At 48.0% G+C, this 19,675-nt stretch overlaps 1 protein-coding gene across 1 annotated transcript; it reads right to left on the bottom strand.

Moving 5' to 3' along the window:
• Positions 1 to 459: 459 nt before the first annotated feature.
• LHFPL5 (LHFPL tetraspan subfamily member 5) lies at positions 460 to 17,737 on the bottom strand. The gene is made up of 2 exons (XM_078646300.1): positions 17,105 to 17,737; positions 460 to 728 (listed from the first exon to the last, which is right to left on the bottom strand). The coding sequence occupies exons 1-2, from the start codon at positions 17,514 to 17,516 to the stop codon at positions 460 to 462; spliced, it is 681 nt and encodes a 226-aa protein (XP_078502426.1). The 5' UTR covers positions 17,517 to 17,737.
• Between the last annotated feature and the right edge of the window lie 1,938 nt (positions 17,738 to 19,675).

Below are 19,675 nucleotides of genomic sequence, written 5' to 3'. Positions count from 1 at the left end.
TTGTTAGTGTTACAGACAGCTGGCTTTTGTTCCCAAACTGACAATCCATCTCATATTTCGAGGATTGGCCAGGCTGGCAATGGGGGTGGGCTGGAGGTAGCCTAAGCTGATCTGCTGCTGTGAGAGATGCACTTGGGAATCCTAAAATAGCTGGGGGGGGGGGGTGCAAGGACCGGGACAGAAGAGGTCTGGGCCTGTCTAGATGGACAACATCTAGATAAGGAGATTGATAGGTGTTTCACTAAGACTGGGGCCAGTAGGCCCATAGGGTAGAGTGAGTGTTTGGGCCATTGGAGAACTGCATGTTTTCGGTTTGATTACAGTGGTTGTTTCTAGACTGTGTAGTAAGACGCCATGTTACAGTTCTAGTGAGCGTAGACCTGTAACATTAAGTGGGTAGAAGGAGTTCTACCCACTCACCCAAAGCGAAATTCACCATGGTGGAGGAAAAGCCTCAACCTAAAACGCATTCTTAAATTGTGAAATGTTACCTTTGTTTTCAATTTTGAAATCCTCTGGGAGTAGGCTGTCCTGCCGGTTTCCAAGGACAAAGGCGAGGAAGGACAAGATGAGGGCATCGAGGATGGCCACGATGGCGAGGATGTAGGCCCAGCGCACGGTGCAGGCGCCCAGGGTGTACTTGTCTGTCTTGTCCCCACACATCCTCTTCACCTCCGCGGAGTCCCAACCGTCAGGATAGATCATGCACCCGATCATAAGGCCAGCGGCTGGGGTTGAAGAAAGGAAGATAGAAAATTAGTGCTAGCTTGAGCCTGGCCCCAGTCCCAGAACTAACAGACCAAGTGTAAGGACTGATAGGAACTTTTACTTCCAAGGCCGGGTTTCATTTGTACCTCTGAGATGTCCTTCCCATTTACTGGGTCATATGCCTCATGTTTTTGAAAAAAATATCCTGCTAGCCTTTACTGTCCCAACTCTACAAGGCTCCACCCACCAACTCACCCCTGATTTCCAGTACTTCATACCATTTTCAGGGTTTCCAGATGTTGAAACCCCTTAGCAGACGGAATGAAGTACTATCCCAAAAGCAAAAGCTTTGCGCCGTATGTACACCATCTAAATTCAGATTCCTATGTCAGATGCCACACAGAATGGTAAAGATTTCAAGTTGCCTTTGCCAGGCATAGGAGGATTATCTTGCTTATTTTCTGTTGAGTTCTAGGACTTTGTTGTGTTCCTGTTTTTAAAATGGGAAAAGCACATTTCCATGAACCAGAATACTATTCAATAGTGCTCCGCAGCAAGCCTTTACTGCACACTATCCGCCACGGTGCGTCTCCCTCACTGCTGCAAACCCTGAACCCTCGATAGAACACTTTTGTAATCGTAAAACCAAATTGAGGAAACTTCCACGTACATTATATAAGGACAAGACCATTAAAAACCTGCAGGAGTACAGACAAGATCTGCATAAACCATGTGATGCTCTGGACAATATCAAATCATCATACTTCCAAAAACTCATCAACACACTGCAGCCTCAACAAGAAGACTCGCAGGCACATTTAACTTCTCTCTCTACCATGGTTACCTAAAGCAGATCTTTCCCTATTAGCCAATGACTTTACCAGATGTTTTCTATCGAAAACCACCAATATCAGAGACACACTATGCTTTACTGTTCTCTGCTCCATTTCCAATCTCCTCCACCCCACTACATTTTAACCCCACTCATACACACTCTCACATGCCATCGGAGCATCTCCCATTTACATATGTCCATTCAGAACAAGCATTGAAAAAGGCAAGAGGTCAGGCTTTGGTAAGCTGGAAAATGGTTATATTTTGTATTGCAGGCATATATGTCACAAAAACAAAAAAGTAGGAAAAACATCCTGCTGCCAAAACATGATGGCCATGTACTTGCAATAATGTTTTACATAAAAAATAATATGTTTGCATATCATTTTAACATAATTGTGTGTGTGCTTTCTAGTAGGCAGGTCTACTTAGAAGTATATAAACCATCCGTTATATCGTTTAAAGGTACATTACAAGAAAATATGATGATTACTGGTGCAAAGAAAAGTTCTATAGACTTTGAATTAATGCAACCTGAATACATCGTCTAAACATAGAAGCACAACTTAAGTAAGAAGGTCTGGCATTGGCCGCAAGCCTTTTTGGCAATTGTTGATATGATTTATCATGCTTTTTGTAAAGCTTTATTGCTAAAGAAAATGCCAGGGCCTCATCAATCTGAAAAGAAATATATAGACTAAAGTCCAAAATGTTTTTTTGGTCTAAAAAAAGCAGACATTACTACAGAACTCCCTAGCACTGAAGAGAACAACTTTGCTTGTGGATATGCTTCTTGTGAAAGGGCAGCATTCCATAACTCATCATGAAGTCATCCAATGGCTGAAGTGGGCTGATGCATTCCCCCTTCATTTATACCATAGTCAATGGAAAAAATGTAAATGGCACGACAACAGATCAATGGATGAAGACAGGTGACTATGTTATTAGGTAAAATCCCATTACTCATAGAGCAAAAGAGTCAATGGCTAAGTGGGATGACCCCTGCCCTGTGGCGTGTGAGGTTGTGTATGGAATCAAAATATTAAGGACAGGTAAACACACCAGTGTATGAGGAGGCTTGACCCAAAAGCCCATCCATGCATTTTTATATATGTTTGATTGCACCAGGCCAGTATAATGCTCAACATTCCGTGGTTCTGAGCAAATCACTTAATCTCCCTGTGCCTAACAAAAATGAATGCGTCCGTATGTAACATAACTGGTGCTCATGTAAAGTGCTCTGATACCTCCGGGTCTAGTTATTGCTAAATAAAAGTCCATACAAAAGCTGTCTGTAGCTTAGACCTAAAAACTGCCAATCCAGCTTGCCCACCATCTGGGAGCAGGTCCTCGTGTCTCCTACCCCTTGTGGACTCAGTTGCAGTGGCAGCTCCTCTGCAATGGAGGAGAAGCGTCGCCCCACTGACTGGCTCAGAGCCAGCAAATGTATATTTAAACGATGTTCTTGCATCGTTTTAATTTACATTTGTTGGCTTTTAGCTAGCGCTGCTGGGAGGGGCGGAGCCGAAGTATGGGAGGGGGGAGGAGGAGTGCTAGTACACTCCACTCCCTAAGTGCTCATGTGTGTTTGGCCAGCCGTCCCAGGCCGACCAAAACACACATGCTTACTTAGGTTTTCTCCAACCAAGCTGCATTGAGCAGCATGGCTGGAGAAACCCCACAGACTCCCTGGTCTGAGCAGGGCGTCTTTTCTGCCTGCTCAGACCAATCCCTGCTCTGCTCAGCAGCACGGGGATTGGAGATGAATCTGTCCCTGGGGCTGCTGGGACCAGGAGGCAGGAAGAGGAAACGCGACGCAGGTGCGGCCGGCGGCAAAAGGTACATCTATTTTTTTAATATCCAGTACCCCCCGCACGATTGTTCAGCCGCATCACCCTTCATTCATGGTGGTCAGCGCTGCTCAGTTGGCTCTGCAATCTGATCTATGCCCTCTGCTTTTCTTATACTTTATCATTATCAAATTGCCTTTTTGCTTTTTGCTTGTTGATGTTCTACCACTTGTCTCACCCATTGTTCTATTCTGAGTTTTGACATGTCTGCAGTTGTCTGTTTATTTTCGTTTTCTTGCTGTTGTGCAACCACGTGTCTTGCCCACTGCACTGTTTAAGATGCTTGTTTCTTCACTGACCTGATTGTTGTTCTTCTTGCTGTCCTACCATTTGTCTTGCCTATTGTGCTGCTGCAACTGCTTGCTTTTTCATTTTCCTGATTGCTTTGTTTGCGGTACAGTTGGCCCCTGCTCGCTTCCTTCCGTTTCCGCCACCTACCGCCTCCCACCGACTCGCCCACCTCCTTGACCTACTAAACGGAGGTTGCAACATGACCCCATTGGGCAGGTCCTCATGTCTGCCCCCCCCGTGCAGACTCAGTTAGCTCTGCCATCTGCTCATCTGGCTTCTGCTTTGCTGATAAGTTGCTCATTCTCAAATTGCCTGTTTGTTTTTGCTTTTCTTGTTGCTGTTCTACCATATGTCGTACTCATTATTCTGTTCTGACTTTTGCTTCTGTCTGCATTTGCCTGATTGTTTTGCCCACTGCACTGTTCAAGTTCCTTGGGGGCATATTATCAAGAAACTGCCACTATAGCGGCCACTATAGCGGCGATAATGGGCTTGATAATATGCCTTTGTGAATTCCCATAGAAGCCCATGTTCTGGTGTGAACATGGGCTTCTATCGGAACTCTCCAGGGCATATTATCAAGCCCATTATCGCCGCTTTAGCAGCAGTTTCCTGCTGCTAAAGCGGTGATAATTTTAATGCTGTGCTTGATAATATGCCCCTTGTTTCTTTACCTGCCTGATTGTTGTGCTTCTTGTTGCTCTTCTACCATTTGTCTTGCCCATTGTACTGTGAAAGCAGTTTGCTTCTTCATTTGCCTGATTGTCTTGTTTGCAGAACTGTTGGCCCCGCTCCCTTTTCCCAACCCCTCCACCCGGCAGCCCAGTCCACCGCCTCCTAATGACCCTCCCACCTCCCTAGAACTACTTAATGGAGGCCGCAGCATGACTGCGCTGCAGGTGCGCCAAAGGCAACCCCATCTGTGCCCGGACAGCGCCCAGTGCCAGGAATCCTGGCCCTCCGGCCCCCCACAGATACTCCACTGCAGAGCTCTGAGTTCTGAACACCAGACACCACAACAACAACAGCTGCATTGCATCTCCTTGGTCAAAGGTAGGACCTTTAACCTGTTGCTGCTGTTTCTTCACCTGCAACACAGGACCTTCCACCCTCACGGAATCCTTTGCGACATCCACCTCACACGACCACCCCGGAACAACCACCACTGCCTCTTGTTCAATACCCAAGCACTCTGCAAGTATGCCTCAGAAATCTGGGAATTCATCACCACCCTCATCCCGACTTGCTCTTCATCTCAGAGACCTGGCTCAACCCCTCCTACAGCCCCGAAAGCGCCACTGCAGCGGCCAATGACTACAAGATGAAACACTAGGACCCCAATCACTAATCGATGTGGGGTAAGGCCTAGGGCCTTGTGAATAGCTGGGACTACACTGGACTAACAGCAGTTAGGACGGGAGTAGCCCGCGGGATTCGGGTGCAGTGCGGGAAGCACGGCTTGCACCAATGCAAAGTCAATGGTGCGTAAAAGTTACAAAGTTATTGCAAAAGGAGTCTTCCGACTGGACTAGGATTACCAAACTTTAGACTTAGACACTAGAGGTGTGTACCAGTGTGGGAACACCGGCGCTAGTAAGTTACTTCACCCACAGGAAGCGGGTGCACAGGTGTCAATCTGTGTCGGGTTTTGTCACGCAGTTCGATGGTGCCTGAGGATGAAGATGCTGCAGGCGTCCAGAAGAGAAGTGTCCGGTGCGATCCAAGGGTGGATCGAAGTTGATGGGTACCTGAAAGCAGAGGGGACAGAGTCTGGGTCACTAGCCAGTGACCAGGAAGGAACCAGGAAGGAACCAGGCGATGTCGGGCGCAATCAGGTTGATGTTGGGTGCCTTGTCTCCGCTACCACGTGGACTCTGGGGCACCGAGGATGTCCTGGAGTGGATCACGAGCTGTCCCACGAAGGCTCTCGCTGTCGGCGGTGTCAGCTTCCGGATCGGAGTCAACAAGCCTTGGCAAAGGCAACCCACGCAGGATTCGAAGAAGGCTTAACACTCGGACCAGCAAGGTCTGAGCGGGTGCTCCTTTTCAGGGGAGCGAGGGCCAGTCTGGAGCAACCAGACCAGCTGTGTAAATTCTTAGGTTCGTCGGTTCTGAGGCCACTAGCTAACGGGCAAGCGACCGGACCAACACGTTGAGTAGAAAGATGCAAAAGGGCCCCACGCAGCACTCGTCGAGTGTGGAGGGATGAGTTTCGGTGCACAAGCTGCTTGGGGCTGGAGCTTCTCAAACTCCAATGCACAGCTTCGAGGGAGCCTCGGGTGCTGCACGGTCAGCGCTTCGTTGTTCCTCCAAGATGGCCGTTCCCACGCTTCAGGTTGCCTCCACGGGTCTCAGCTTTGCAGGGACTGTGGATCGGGCTGTTAGAAGGCAGGCTCGCTGGGTCTTGTCGATCTCTGTTGCTCGAGTTCCGGCGGGAACTGCAACAAAGCAAACGTCGAGGTGCTGGATGGTGCCTGTTTGCACAGGGTGGTCACTCCTTGACCACAAGGGAGATTCTTCAGTCTTCCACGTCGAGTGGGATGTCAAAGGGTCCAGAGTTTCGTTTCATAAGTTTCAGTCAGGATAATCTGATGTGCATTGGCACTGCTCTCACCTACATTCCAAATCTGGGGGCTGGATTACCTGCTAGGTCCCTCCTATGGGTGGGACCCAGGAAGGGGGTGGTTACACCCCTTTCCTTTGTCCAGTTTGCCGCCAAGACTGGGGCTGGAGTGCCCCAGAACCGGTTTGACTGGAATCTGCCCAGTGACACCTTGTGTGCCCCAGGCAGTGTCTAGTTTCTTTCAACCCTCCCTGCTACAATCACTTATCTCCTGTCTGGGGTGGTGTGACACCTCCCTGTGACAGGAAACCCTTTGTCCAGACGTCCTCTGCCAAGTTTCGGTCCCCGGAAGCTTGTTTCTTTTCCAGTGAAGAATTGGCTTGGTAGTTTGGTCTGCCCTGTTCCCATGATGCACTGGGCCAGGGACAGACTGATTTGCATATAGCCAGGTTCTGAACTGTGATGGTGCAGTGAGCTAAAAAACGGTGATGGATCAAGCCCTGATCTGTTGACTGGGTAGGAGTGTTCTGATTAACTCAGATACTTTGTCCATCACCACCCCCTTTTTGTAATTAAGTTTCGGTCAGCAGCAGGAGGTCAGACATGTGTCTGTGGCAGCAGCATCCATTTTGTGATGCTGGGGCTCTGGTTAGGATTAACCGCGTTTTCAGTAAAGTAACATGTCTTCTCCCTCTAGAAGGGTGGAATGCTACCCCTGGCGAGGGGGTAGTATTCCAAAGTGTATGACACCAAACACGACATGTTTTGATAAAGCCAAACCAAAGTTAGCAATAACCGCGAGGATTATAATGCACTTAAGAGTATATGGTATGGCAGTATCACTGGAACAGCAGTAAGGAAATGGTTCCGAACACTGCAGACAGGCTCAGCTCATGCAAGAGCACCATCTCACATAAAACCAAGCACTCTGCCTCCAGGATTGTAAAGGCCTGCAATAGGAGTGACTGATAGGTATATATGTGTCCAGATATAGGTCTAGATATAGGTATACTATATATAAGCAAGGGGGGATTACACCACCTTGCCCCAGCTGTGTGAACAGCCAGTTGTGTCGATTTAAGTACCAGCCAGGGGTGGCAAAAGATATGCTGCAGCCCCTGGTAGGCCTTGGATGCACCTATGCCCTGGGCACCTATAGTGCATGGTACAGGGGCTGACAAGGTGTCCAGTACCAAATTGGTTATGTACCTATAGTACATGGAGTTCATTTAAAGAGAGAGCAGATAGCCTGGGGCCCTGATTAGCAGGGTCCCAGGCCAACTAAGTCGAAAACCAGCTAAACACAAGGCAAAAAATCTGGGGAAACCATAGTCAGGTATCCACCATCCTACATACACAGAAAACACCCAGCTCATCCTCTCGCTCACCAAAGACCCATCCACTACTAGGACAAACTTCCACAACTGCATGACTAGTATTACTTTAAGGATGAAGACCATCTGGCTGAAGCTCAACACGGACAAGATGGAAGTGCTGAATTTTGAGAACACCACCTCCCCATAGAATGACAATTGGTGTACCGCCGAATTCTGACCCACACCCACAAGGACAGACAAAACTTCAATCATGGGATCATTCTGGACCGCAAACTCACCATGAAATACCAAATCAATGCAGTCTCCTCCACCTGCTTCCACACCTTCCGTATGCTCCGAAAAATCTTCAGATGGATCTCTGTCGGCAGCAGGAAAACTGTCACTGAAGCCCTAATAACCAGCTGGCTGAACTATGGCAATGAGCTCTATGCAGTAATCACCACCCAACTCCTAAAGAGACTCTAAACGATACAGAACTCCGCTGGCAAACTCAGCCTTGACCTTCCCAAACATACTGACATCACCCCCCACCTCAGGAACCTCCATTGGCTCTCTCCATTCAGAAAAGATGCCAATTCAAGAAGCTGATCCAAGCCTACAAGGCTCTCCATGATCTAGGAACACCATTTATCAACCATTTCCTGAATGTCCACCAACCTTCTCCAGACACCACAGACAGCCCAGTGCCTGGACCCTCAAGGGTAATAAGCCAAGGTACACCAGTACTGATTGATTGACTGATTGATTCGACACCTGTGCTCCTCTCTGCTCGCCCTCACACACACTTCCTGTATCTGCCAAAGCAAAAGTGGAGGACGATTCTTCTTTTATCTCACCGCCAAGTCCTGGAACGACCTACCACTTCACCTCTGTACATCACCATCTCTCCCGGGATTCAGAAATTGGCTCAAAACATGGCTCTTTGACAGATCCCAGCAAGAACATAGCGCCTGGTACCCTAGCGGATTATTAGCTGCAATGTACAATTCCAAACTTATTGATGAATTGATTGATTGATCTGATGCTTTCTGCCCCAGGCCATCAAACCCCTTGTTCAAATATATATATATATCTATATATATATATAGATATATATATCTCTCTCTATATATATATATATATAGAGATATATATATATATATATATATATCAATCTATATATATACATATATATATATATATATATATATATTCCAAGTCTTCTTTTTTTGTCTGCCCTCTCTATTTAGCTATTCCCCCACACCCATTACCTACCCAACTTATTACACACCTGAAGTCCTACCTCGCTTTTAAAAAAATCTATTGAGCAGTGGCTTTTCTTCACTTTTTTCATTAAGGTTACTGTATATCTGGTCTTCAACCAGGTCACACTCTATCTGTCACTCAACAATGTAATTACTCCCTACAGTCTTGTTTCCGTATCCTACCCTCAAAGTCACTGCACTCAGACCATCAAATCTCATCAATGCTGTCCATCCTAATCATCTTTCCGCAGTCTGCAGATGCCTAGACTTATCGATTGCCTTTGATACTGTGAACAACCATCAACCACTGTCCTCTCTCAAATCCCTCACATGCCTCACTTCCTACTTTCCTGGATGGTCAACATCCAGACCACATCCTGTGAGTGTTCCACAACAGTATGTGCACGTTTTTGTCTTTTTTTTCACCATGCAGCATTGTCAATGCTAATTTTGTAAAAGACTGAGTGCTGGTGCCCACAGCCCTGCTCAGAAGGCTACTGCTGGTGCTATTAAATGTCAGGCTAGCCCAATACCAAGGCTGTGTAGGCTTCAATCGATCTCATGCCACTTTAGTACACTCCATGCCCCTCTATCCTACTCTTGCAGGTTCTAGCTTTCTCCCTTGATTTTTTTTTGTATACATATTTTTATTGAGTTTTCAGTTGCGACATTTTGCTGCAACATGTAGCGACATATTTTATAACGTTTTTAATCCTAACAGCGTATTTGTCATGTACTCCTGCAGCGGGTATGACAAGATGGTGGAACATACATCTTACATTTGTCTGGACACAGCATACGGGGCCCATTATATCATGCGTCCTTTAAAGAGTTGTTACATTGCGGATATCGCGTTGGATCGAGTACTGCTTAGGCCCCTCTGACATATTGTGCTCTTGATAATAGAAGGGGGGAAATAAAACTAGGGAGACAGGGTACAAAACTTGGAGGAGAGCTGGAACAGCCCCACATGGCTGATTGTATTTGAAAAAGCTTGTGTTGATGTATGCGCCCCCGCTGATTGCCTTGGTAAATGGTGTCTAGCGCGCGTATGGTCCAGCTTGTCGTTGCACAGCAAAGGACAACGGATCGAATGCTTGTGTGCGATTTAGGGATGTTGGACGCATACGTGGAATTACCTCACCGGGTCAGGTGCTTGCAAGGGCTAATCCGGTGGATCTGCACATTGCTGTAATGTCACCAGAATTGCTTCCCATCTTGTGGAGATGGGTATCTTCCTGAGGCCCATAGTTTCCTCATGCCGGATCACTATACCTTCAGCTCTAGTCCACGCAAGGGTAGAGCGCCTCCATGCCTGTATATGTGGAGGATCGGTTGCCTTACATCTTTTGGTGATTAGCCTCTTGGCTGCCACCATGCCCAGATCTAGGAACCTTGAGGTGAATTTAGTGTTACGCGTCCTGCGGAATATGTGTACAAAGTATGTTGACTAGTCAAAGGCTATCTCTCTTTCAGTGCAGGTGCGGTCGCCACCCCCTCCCAGTACGCACTCAGGCTGACGCAGCCCCAGAGCATGTGCACCAAGTCTGCATCCACAGTGGCACACCTGGGGCAGGCTGAGTCAGCACGGTGAAAGTATCTGTTGATGTTGGCTGGTGTGAGGTACGCTCTCTGCGCTATGTAGTATTGGATTTGTCTAAATCTAGCGTTCCTGGGGATCTGACTGGACTGGCCAGCGCCCGCCCCCATTCTTTATCTGTTAATGGTCGGCACAGGTCGTGCTCCCATTTGTGGTGCAGGGCGTCTAGATTTATCGCTGTATCCTGCAGCAGTGAGGCCGTGAACCACCGCATTAGGTGCCTACCACGTCCCATGACATGTATACACTATATAGTGAGATGCGTTGGCAGTTCTGTTGTGAGGTCTCCCCATTTCACACAGAGCGTAGCCATCAATGAACAGTGTAGGAGGAATCGCCCGGCAGGGAGTCCGTCATCGGCCACTAGTGAGCTGTAGCTTGGGGGCTGTAAGTGTTGCCCGGCCCGTAGGAGCACCATCCAGGTGGAGCGCAAGAGCGTAGGGTGTTGTGCACTGAGTGAGGTGGAGGCTTCTGCAATAGCACCTGTACGCCACGTTCAGGAATCAGGGCTCCGCACCCGTGTGATGGGTGAAAGAGCGTGAGGATCTGGGGGAGCGCATATGGGGGGCGTGTGGTCGCTGTCTCATCGTGCTGATGGTCTGCCATCCATCTGGTGATTCATTGAAGCTGGGCTGCCAGGTAGTAATGCTCAAAGCAGGGCGCTGCCAGGCCTCCCTGGTCGAAGAGAAGATATAGCTTTTTAATAGCCACCATGTGCTGATTGGGACCCTAGATAAAGTCTCTGGTTATCTTTTCCAGTGTGGCAAAAAAGGAGGCAGGGACATAAATGGGCAGATTGGCGAAGCAGTACAGGAATCGCGGCAAAGCTACCATTTTGAGCAGTGTCACTCTACCGATCACTGCGAGAGGGAGCGTACTCCAAAATTGCATCTGGGATCTCACTGCCGTCAGCGCTCTGCCTAGGTTTCCTTCAAAAAGGTCCAGCAGCCGACGATAGACGCGTATGCCCAGATATCGGAATGTGTCTGCGTTTCACTGCACTCTCACGTCATTGAGTAGAGGCCTAGTTTGCGACAATCTTCTTTAAAGGCATATAATTTGGATTTAGCGACATTTACTTTTAATCCTGATACAGCTGCAAATTCCAAGAGGATTTGGGCTAGTCGTTCTGGGACCTGAGTGATGTCTCCCAAGTAGATCAACAGATCGTCCATGTACAGCGGCACCATGTGTGTACCATCACCCAGCGGTATGCCATCATGTAGCTGTAGCCGCTAGCGGGTCCATTGCGAGCACGAAAAGGAGAGGGGACAATGGGCAACCTTGTCTCGTCCCACGCCTTACCGGGATGGCAGCCGAAAAGTATGGTCCCAACTTCACCCTCACCACAGGGTTTGTGTATAGTAGGCCTGTTACTTGTAAAAAATCGAGGCCTAATTTGTATTTTTTGAGGGTTGCAAACATGTAATTCCATTCAAAAGAATGGCATGCTTTCTTGAGATCGAGTACAAGGCAGCCTGCTCTCGGCCATTCGCTCATGAAGTAGGTTGCGACTGCGAAAAAAGCAATGTAGATTGAGCGAGGTGTTTCAGGATGGCACAAAACCGTTTTGGTCCGTATGCACCAGAGCGGGGACTACTTGCGCTAGCCTGTCCACTAGGATTTTTTGATAAGATTTTATAATCAGAGTTGGGCAGGGCAAGGGGTCATTATGAGCTAGATTCATGAACGAAAAATCGGCTCGCAAAGGGCCAGATTCTCAGAATCTGGCCCTTTGCGAGCGCAATTTTTGCATTTGGGATTCATCATCCCAAATGCAAAAATCGCTATTTGCGAAATCGCATATTTGCGAGGAATTGCATTTAAGGAATATCTATTTGAGATTCCTTAAATGCAATTCATTAACCAATTTTAAATTGCGAATTTGCAATTTTTGGCCGCTATTTACCACGAAGTCTGTCTTCGTGGTAAATAGCGAAAAAATAGAAAAAAGCACTTTAGTGCATTTTTCTCAGTTGTATGTTACACACACACATGTCCTTTGGACATGTGTGTGCGCAACACCTGTGTAAATTTGCATTTCAGGGATGCTACAGGGTGTCCCTTGTAAAGTTTACAGGAGTGGAACCCATTGACCAGTTCAGGACTGGGTAAGTAGTGTGCATTCAAAAACAATGTCCTGATCGGTAACAATACGTAGGCAATTAATTATGTATGCATACAGCATTACTCTTAGGGAAAAAGGAGAAACCACTTCAATTTAGAAAAAGATAGTTAATCATCTTTATATTGTAACATCAGTTATGGTCGCAGAGTATACAGTTAGAAGCAGCACTGCATAAATAAATGAAGACAACCATACAACACTTGGTGCATGAAGGTGATTGTGATGGACGTGGCGGCGCAAGTGAAAAAGTGAACAGCAAGGACGGCGCACTGTGATGAGGTGCAATTAATTTACAGTGAGTGGCTCCAAGGTAAGTGACAACGTGATATCACAATACACAAGAAATTTTTTGAATTAGTTGTTCAGCCACAAGAGAAGAGTACGCCTATTAATACGCTGTTAGTTCGACGGCGTTTCGATCCAAGTAATTTTGGATCGTCATCAGGACTGGGTTGTCTGATTTAGGGCGTGCTTAGTATCATTCCGTTCTGGTTAGTTTGGAGATGTGGGGTAGCCCATCTAAGATTCTGGTTCCCCAAGACAAGATGGTCAAAGTTTCGCAATTTGGCACTCTGACTTGGGCGATGTCCGACGCGGCCGCAAGTGATCCACTCCAGAGACAGAGCGCCGATTGATTCAGGCGTGCTGACACACCAGCTCATCGCTTGCGGCCGCGTCGTATTGTGATATCACGTTGTCACTTACCTTGGAGCCACTCACTGTAAATTAATTGCACCTCATCACAGTGCGCCATCCTTGCTGTTCACTTTTTCACTTGCGCCGCCACGTCCATCACAATCACCTTCATGCACCAAGTGTTGTTGTATAGTTGTCTTCAATTTATTTATGCAGTGCTGCTTCTAACTGTATACTCTGCGACCATAACTGATGTTACAATATAAAGATGATTAATTATCTTTTTCTAAATTGAAGTGGTTTCTCCTTCTTTCCCTAAGAGTAATGCTGTATGCATACCTAATTAATTGCCTACGTATTGTTACTGATCAGGACATTGTTTTTGAATGCACAGGGTGTCCCTGGCACCCTTGAAATCGCATCCTTATTTGCGATTAGCAAATTGCTAATCGCAAATAAGAAATAACTCCCCATTCATTCCTATGGGCCTGTAGGCCCATAGGAATGAATGGGAAGTTATTCCTTATTGATGATGTAGGAATCGCAATATTTTGTGCCATTCCTACATGAATCCCGTTTTGCAAGTCCTTAATAGCGATTCCTTAATAATCGCTATTAAGGACTCGCCAAACGGGACTATGATGAATCTAGCTGTATGAACCCATATCTGCCGGGTTTCTGTCAGGTTTGGGCAGTGAAATCAGATGCGCTTCACACAAGGTGGGAGGGAGCTGCCCTATATCTACAGCAGCCTCGTAAAGGACGCGTAGCTGTGGTAGCGTTCCCAGATAATGACTGTCTCTACCCTCACCTTCCCCTTCTGTCTCATGACGCAGCAGCTCTAGTTCTACACAAGGGCGGGAACAATCTGTCCAGGTCTACATTGGGCACAGAATTAAAGTCTCCCCCCAGGAGCCAGGGGACTCCACTCCACCCCACTAGAATAATTGTGAGAATTTCTAGAAATGCAGGCTGATTGACATTCGGGGGATAAATGGACCCAATTAGGATCGGTTGACCATTGAGCCTCCTGCTCACAAGCCCATATCTACCTTCGAGGACGATCCCAGATGAGGGCACCACGCGCATGTGCTGAGTAGCTGGTGCCATGTATCTGGCCTTTCCATCTGCGGCGGAGGGGCCCCAGTTCCACATGGGTCATGTGTGTTTCTTGGAGCAGTGCTATGTCAGAAGCTCTGTGCAGTAGGTAGACATAGATCAAATATCTGCATGCCGGCGTGTGTATACCACGCATGTTCCATATGACTAAGTTGACCTGTGTCCTGCTTCCATTTTACAGTTACCAGGTCGGCATTGGGGGGCCAAAATGTTGCAGTTCCTGGCCTGCAGGGATGTGCTCCAGATCAGCGCTACTAAAAACAGGGTACATATGCATAACCATGAGGGCGAGTTTCGAGTGGTAGTTTGTCCAAACTGTAGTGCCCAACTGAGGGCTAAAAACTTCTTGTCAAACTGACGTGAGGTGTGGGTGTGTGTGGTGTGTCGGTGGTGGAGAGTGTCTTGCCCCCTGTTGTCATGTTGCGCCCGTGAATCCCCTCGGCCTGTGCGCAGGGCGAGGGAAGACGGTAAGGGTCGCACATGCCCCCCAACGTAATGTTAGGCATGTGTTGGGGGTAGCTGTGTGTGAGGCAGTGCCGCGCTATGTGAGAAAACATTGACATATTCAACATATTAAGCAACACACCATTCTGTCGGTGTGGTAAGTACTTGTATGAGACTGACTGAAAGTGCATGGATCAGAAAGGGGGCTGGCGCTAAGTTCAAAAGAGCCCACAGTAAGAAACAGTTTCCATTGCAAATGTTATACAAGGCTGGAGACTGGCTGAGAGTGCACGGATCAGAAAGATGGCTGGCGAAGAGTACAAGACAGGCCTCAGTAAGAAACAGTTTCCATTGCAAGTGTTATACAAGGCTGGAGACTGGCTGAGAGTGCATGGATCAGAAAGGTGGCTGGCGAAGAGTGCAAGACAGGCCTCAGTAAGAAACAGTTTCCATTGCAAGTGTTATACAAGGCTGGAGACTGGCTGAGAGTGCATGGATCAGAAAGGTGGCTGGCGAAGAGTGCAAGACAGGCCTCAGTAAGAAACAGTTTCCATTGCAAGTGTTATACAAGGCTGGAGACTGGCTGAGAGTGCATGGATCAGAAAGGTGGCTAGTGAAGAGTGCAAGACAGGCCTCAGTAAGAAACAGTTTCCATTGCAAGTGTTATACAAGGCTGGAGACTGGCTGAGAGTGCATGGATCAGAAAGGTGGCTGGCGAAGAGTGCAAGACAGGCCTCAGTAAGAAACAGTTTCCATTGCAAGTGTTATACAAGGCTGGAGACTGGCTGAGAGTGCATGGATCAGAAAGGTGGCTGGCGAAGAGTGCAAGACAGGCCTCAGTAAGAAACAGTTTCCATTGCAAGTGTTATACAAGGCTGGAGACTGGCTGAGAGTGCATGGATCAGAAAGGTGGCTAGTGAAGAGTGCAAGAGAGCCCAAGGTAGGAAACAGTTTCCATTGCAAGTGTTATACAAGGGTGGAGACTGACTGAGAGTGCACGGAGCAGGCAGGTGGCTGGCGAAGAGTGCAAGAGAGCCCTCGGTAAGAAACAGTTTCCATTGCAAGTGTTATAAGAGGGGGGAGACAGACTGAGAGTGCACGGAACAGACAGGTGGCTGGCGAAGAGTGCAAGAGAGCCCACAGTAAGAAACTATTTCCATTGCAAGTGTTATACAAGGCTGGAGATTGGCTGAGAGTGCACGGATCAGAAAGGTGGCTGGTGAAGAGTGCAAAAGAGCCCATGGTAAGAAACAGTTTCCATTGCAAGTGTTATAGAAGGCTGGAGACTGACTAAGAGTGCATGGATCAGACAGATGGCTGGCGAACAGTGCAAAAAAGTGCGCGGTAAGAAACAGTTTCCATCGCGACAGTGTTACACAAGGCTGGAGACTGGCTAAGAGTGCACAGAGAGGAGAAAGGGCTGGCGAAGAGAGCAAACGAGCCCACTGTAAGAAACAGTTTCCATTGCGAGAGTGCTATACATGGCTGGAGACTGGTTAAGAGTGCACAGAGGAGAAAGGGCTGAGAAGAGTGCAAGAGAGCCGACGGTAAGAAACAGTTTCCATCGCGAGAGTGTTACACAAGGCTGGAGACTGACTAAGAGTGCACGGAGAGGAGAAAGGGTTGGCCAACATTACCTCCTCGTCCTGTCTCCCCGTCTGATTCCGTATCAGTGAGCAGCTAGTCTGCTCCACGGAAACCTATAGCCTAGCTGAGCTGTTTGCACTTCCCCCAACATGGCGTCACTATCACGTAACAATAAAGGGGGAAGTGCATCACCGGAACATCCTGAGAATACCAAAGAAAACCCAGAACGAAAACAGACAATCACCCAAAGAAAACCAAAGACAGGGAGGGAGGGAAGGAGGGAAGGGCTCAGGAATGGGACGGGGAGACCAGGACTCGGAGTAATGGATATTACCGGTGAGTAACCGGGCAGTACAAGAGATACTACAGTAGGAAACTCCGTTTATGCAAAGCTAGGGCTGGAGACTGGCTGTTTAAAACGTTCTTTTTCACTGTATGTATCGCCCCACATTACTATAAACATACCTTGGCATCTCTGGCTTCGTAGCTCACTGTCTGATTGCTGGGAATGAAGGGCACTCCCGTCACTGTCCCTGGGGGGACTACCACGCCCCCAAGCATTTCATTGTCACTGCACGGAGTCATTAAACGAAATCCTCTGGTACGCACCTTATTTTGCCTTACTGTACCTGTAGTAAAGACACTCTAATTACTGACATCCCGAGGCATTGTACCTACCACGAGGGCCGTGAGTCCTGGGGTACGTACAACCCCCTCTACCCCTCCCCTTGCACCCGTGCCCGCCCCCCACTGCCCAGCTCACCGGCCGCCAGCTGCATCCAGGCGCACACCTTGTAGACAGTGGCCGAGTTACAGAAGAAGAAGAGGCCGAAGCAGAGCATGGAGCCGACGATCAGGAACATGGAGATGCCAACGAAGAACATGGCGGTCTTGAAGGCCCCGGAGGGGATGCTGGCGAAGTCCAGGGCGCTGCCCTTGCAGATGAGCTCGGAGGTGAGCGCGTTGCCGATGCAGTAGCTGAAGAGGCCAAAGTAGCCGGCCTGCGGGGTGTTGATGCTGTCCCCGATCCAGTAGGGCTGGATGAAGATCACCACCATGATGATGGTGAAGCAGATGGTGAAGACGGCCCAGAGCACGCCGATGGCGCGCGCGTTGCGCACGTAGTTGGTGTGGTAGATCTTGGCGGCCTCCTGGGCCGGCAGCATCTTGGCCATGGCGCCCGCGGTCAGTGGCTCGCTTCAGGGCGACGCTGGGGCGGATTCACTTTAAATTGCTGTCCCTCATTCACTGCCACCCAGAAAGAGACGCTGTTTAGGCACAACAGGAGCTCCGTCTCGCCCTACTACCATCCTAAACCCACTGTTCGGATTTAAGTTTCAAGTCACCGAGGCGGGCGTCGTCGCCATGGAGCGAGGCCTTCAGGCTCCAGGATAGAGACAGGGCGGGATCCTATTCCGTAACCCAAGGCTCGATGAAATATTCATGCCTCAGAGGTGTCCGAAGCAGGCCTCCACCGAGGGCTGCCGCCCGCCAGCACCAGAGCCCTGGAGAGCACTAACCCCGAGGGGCATTGTGGGCCAGCGCTGTAATACTAATTGGTTTAAAGGGAATTAACTGAACTGTGGGACGGGCCGGGCGGATAATCACACACAGTGGCCGTGTGTATGGCCAGGCCGCGTCGGGGTGTAACAAAATAGCACTGGCAGTGCCAAGAGTTTATGGTTTTTGTAAAACGGAACGATGCACGTAAGCGTTAATAATACAGAGACATGGGGCACAGGCGTAGCAAGTGCTTAACTGCCACTCAAACTATTTTGCTGTTCTACTACACATGGACCGCCCGTGTGTTTTTATGTGCACGCTGCTGACTGCCACCTGTCCTGCGATTGTTGTTTGTGTTGGTTAACTTTGCTGGGCTGCTACAACGAGGTACTTGTGTTGTAAATTGGTGAATCTTGGTGAGCACAGTATCTGTTTACACGAAAGCCTAGACGATTAATAGTGTCGGACGGGGGAGGTGGCGTTAAGGATAGAAAGGGAGTGGCGCCGCATGCTGGGGAGGTACAGTGTGCAGAGCTGTGCAGGCTCGTCTTGAATCAAGGGAAAGCAGTGGTCGAAGTGGGCGGGATCTGCAGGGCACGGCGCGCCCCTATTGCTTTTATTCAATAGATTCCGTTCCCCTGCAAACATTCGTCCCAGGACGGCAGAAATAGCCACAACCTACAGAGAAGGCTCGGCGTTCGGGATGGGCGTGGCGGGCAGAGAAAGAAATTGACTATTTTCCTTCTTGCTCAGAGAAGACAAGAACAGTGTCCCCTTCTGCTCTGCCGCTGGCAGCTGATAGCTGCCTCCTCTCTTTCCTCTGTTTCTGTCTCGCTCCTCCTCACTTACTTAAAACCGTGACTTCAAGAAACAGTTCTCACCCTCTCTTTCCTCCTTTTGTTTATTTGTTCCCCAGGGAAATCGACCCGAAAAACAAAAACACTTGTCTTTTTCTGAACTTTTTCTTTTCCACTGAGCAGCTTTGGGAATAAAAGGTTCAACATATGAAAAATAAATAAAAAACGAAATAAAACAAGACAGAGTGGTCGCACAGTGGCCAGATTGATTTTATTCATACCAAACACAATAGCGTCACTTTACAGAGCTTGCCAGTGAAGCGCTACTTTTATTTTCTTGTCTTTCTTTGAACAGCATTGTTTTCCCCAGGTGGGAAAAGTCACCAATCCTGGAGGTACTGCAAAGCCTGATTGATGGGTGGATTGGTAAACAAAATATATACCTCGCCTCTGTGTTCACGGATGTGGTCTTTTTAAACCATACTGCTTACGTTTTTGTAAGGATATTGTATTGTATTGTAATTGCATTTATTTAGCGCTTACTACCCCTGACAAGGCGTCAAAGCGCTTTTCGGCGAGTAGCACGCTACTCCGGGACCCATAGAGGATTAGTATTCAATTAGTATAGTGAAACATGCAAGTACATTTTAAGTGGTGGATAGGTTAGTCAGTTATTTGGATTTGGAATGCTAGCAGAAGGATAGAGGAGGAAAAAAAAAATCTATTTATATAGCGCTTGTTACCCCTGATGGGGTGTTGAAGCACGCTACTCCGGAAGCCCATAAAGGATTAGTGGTGAATTAATATGTTGAAATATGAAAGTAATTTCAGTGGTGGATATTAGTCAGTTATTTGGAGTGAGAAGGATGGCGGAGGGATAAAAGGGGAAGAAAGGTTTGCATTCATTTAGCACTTGTTACCGGTGATGGGCGTTGAATCGCTTTTCTGGCAAGTAGCATGCCACTCCGGAACCCATAAAGGATTAGTGTTGAAAATTAGTATAGTAAAATATGAAGTAATTTGAGTAGTGAATA

The sequence above is a fragment of the Lissotriton helveticus genome, chromosome 5_1 (assembly GCF_964261635.1).
Source record: "Lissotriton helveticus chromosome 5_1, aLisHel1.1, whole genome shotgun sequence".
Lineage (NCBI taxonomy): Eukaryota > Metazoa > Chordata > Amphibia > Caudata > Salamandridae > Lissotriton > Lissotriton helveticus.
This window is presented reverse-complemented; position numbering and strand designations above follow the sequence as displayed.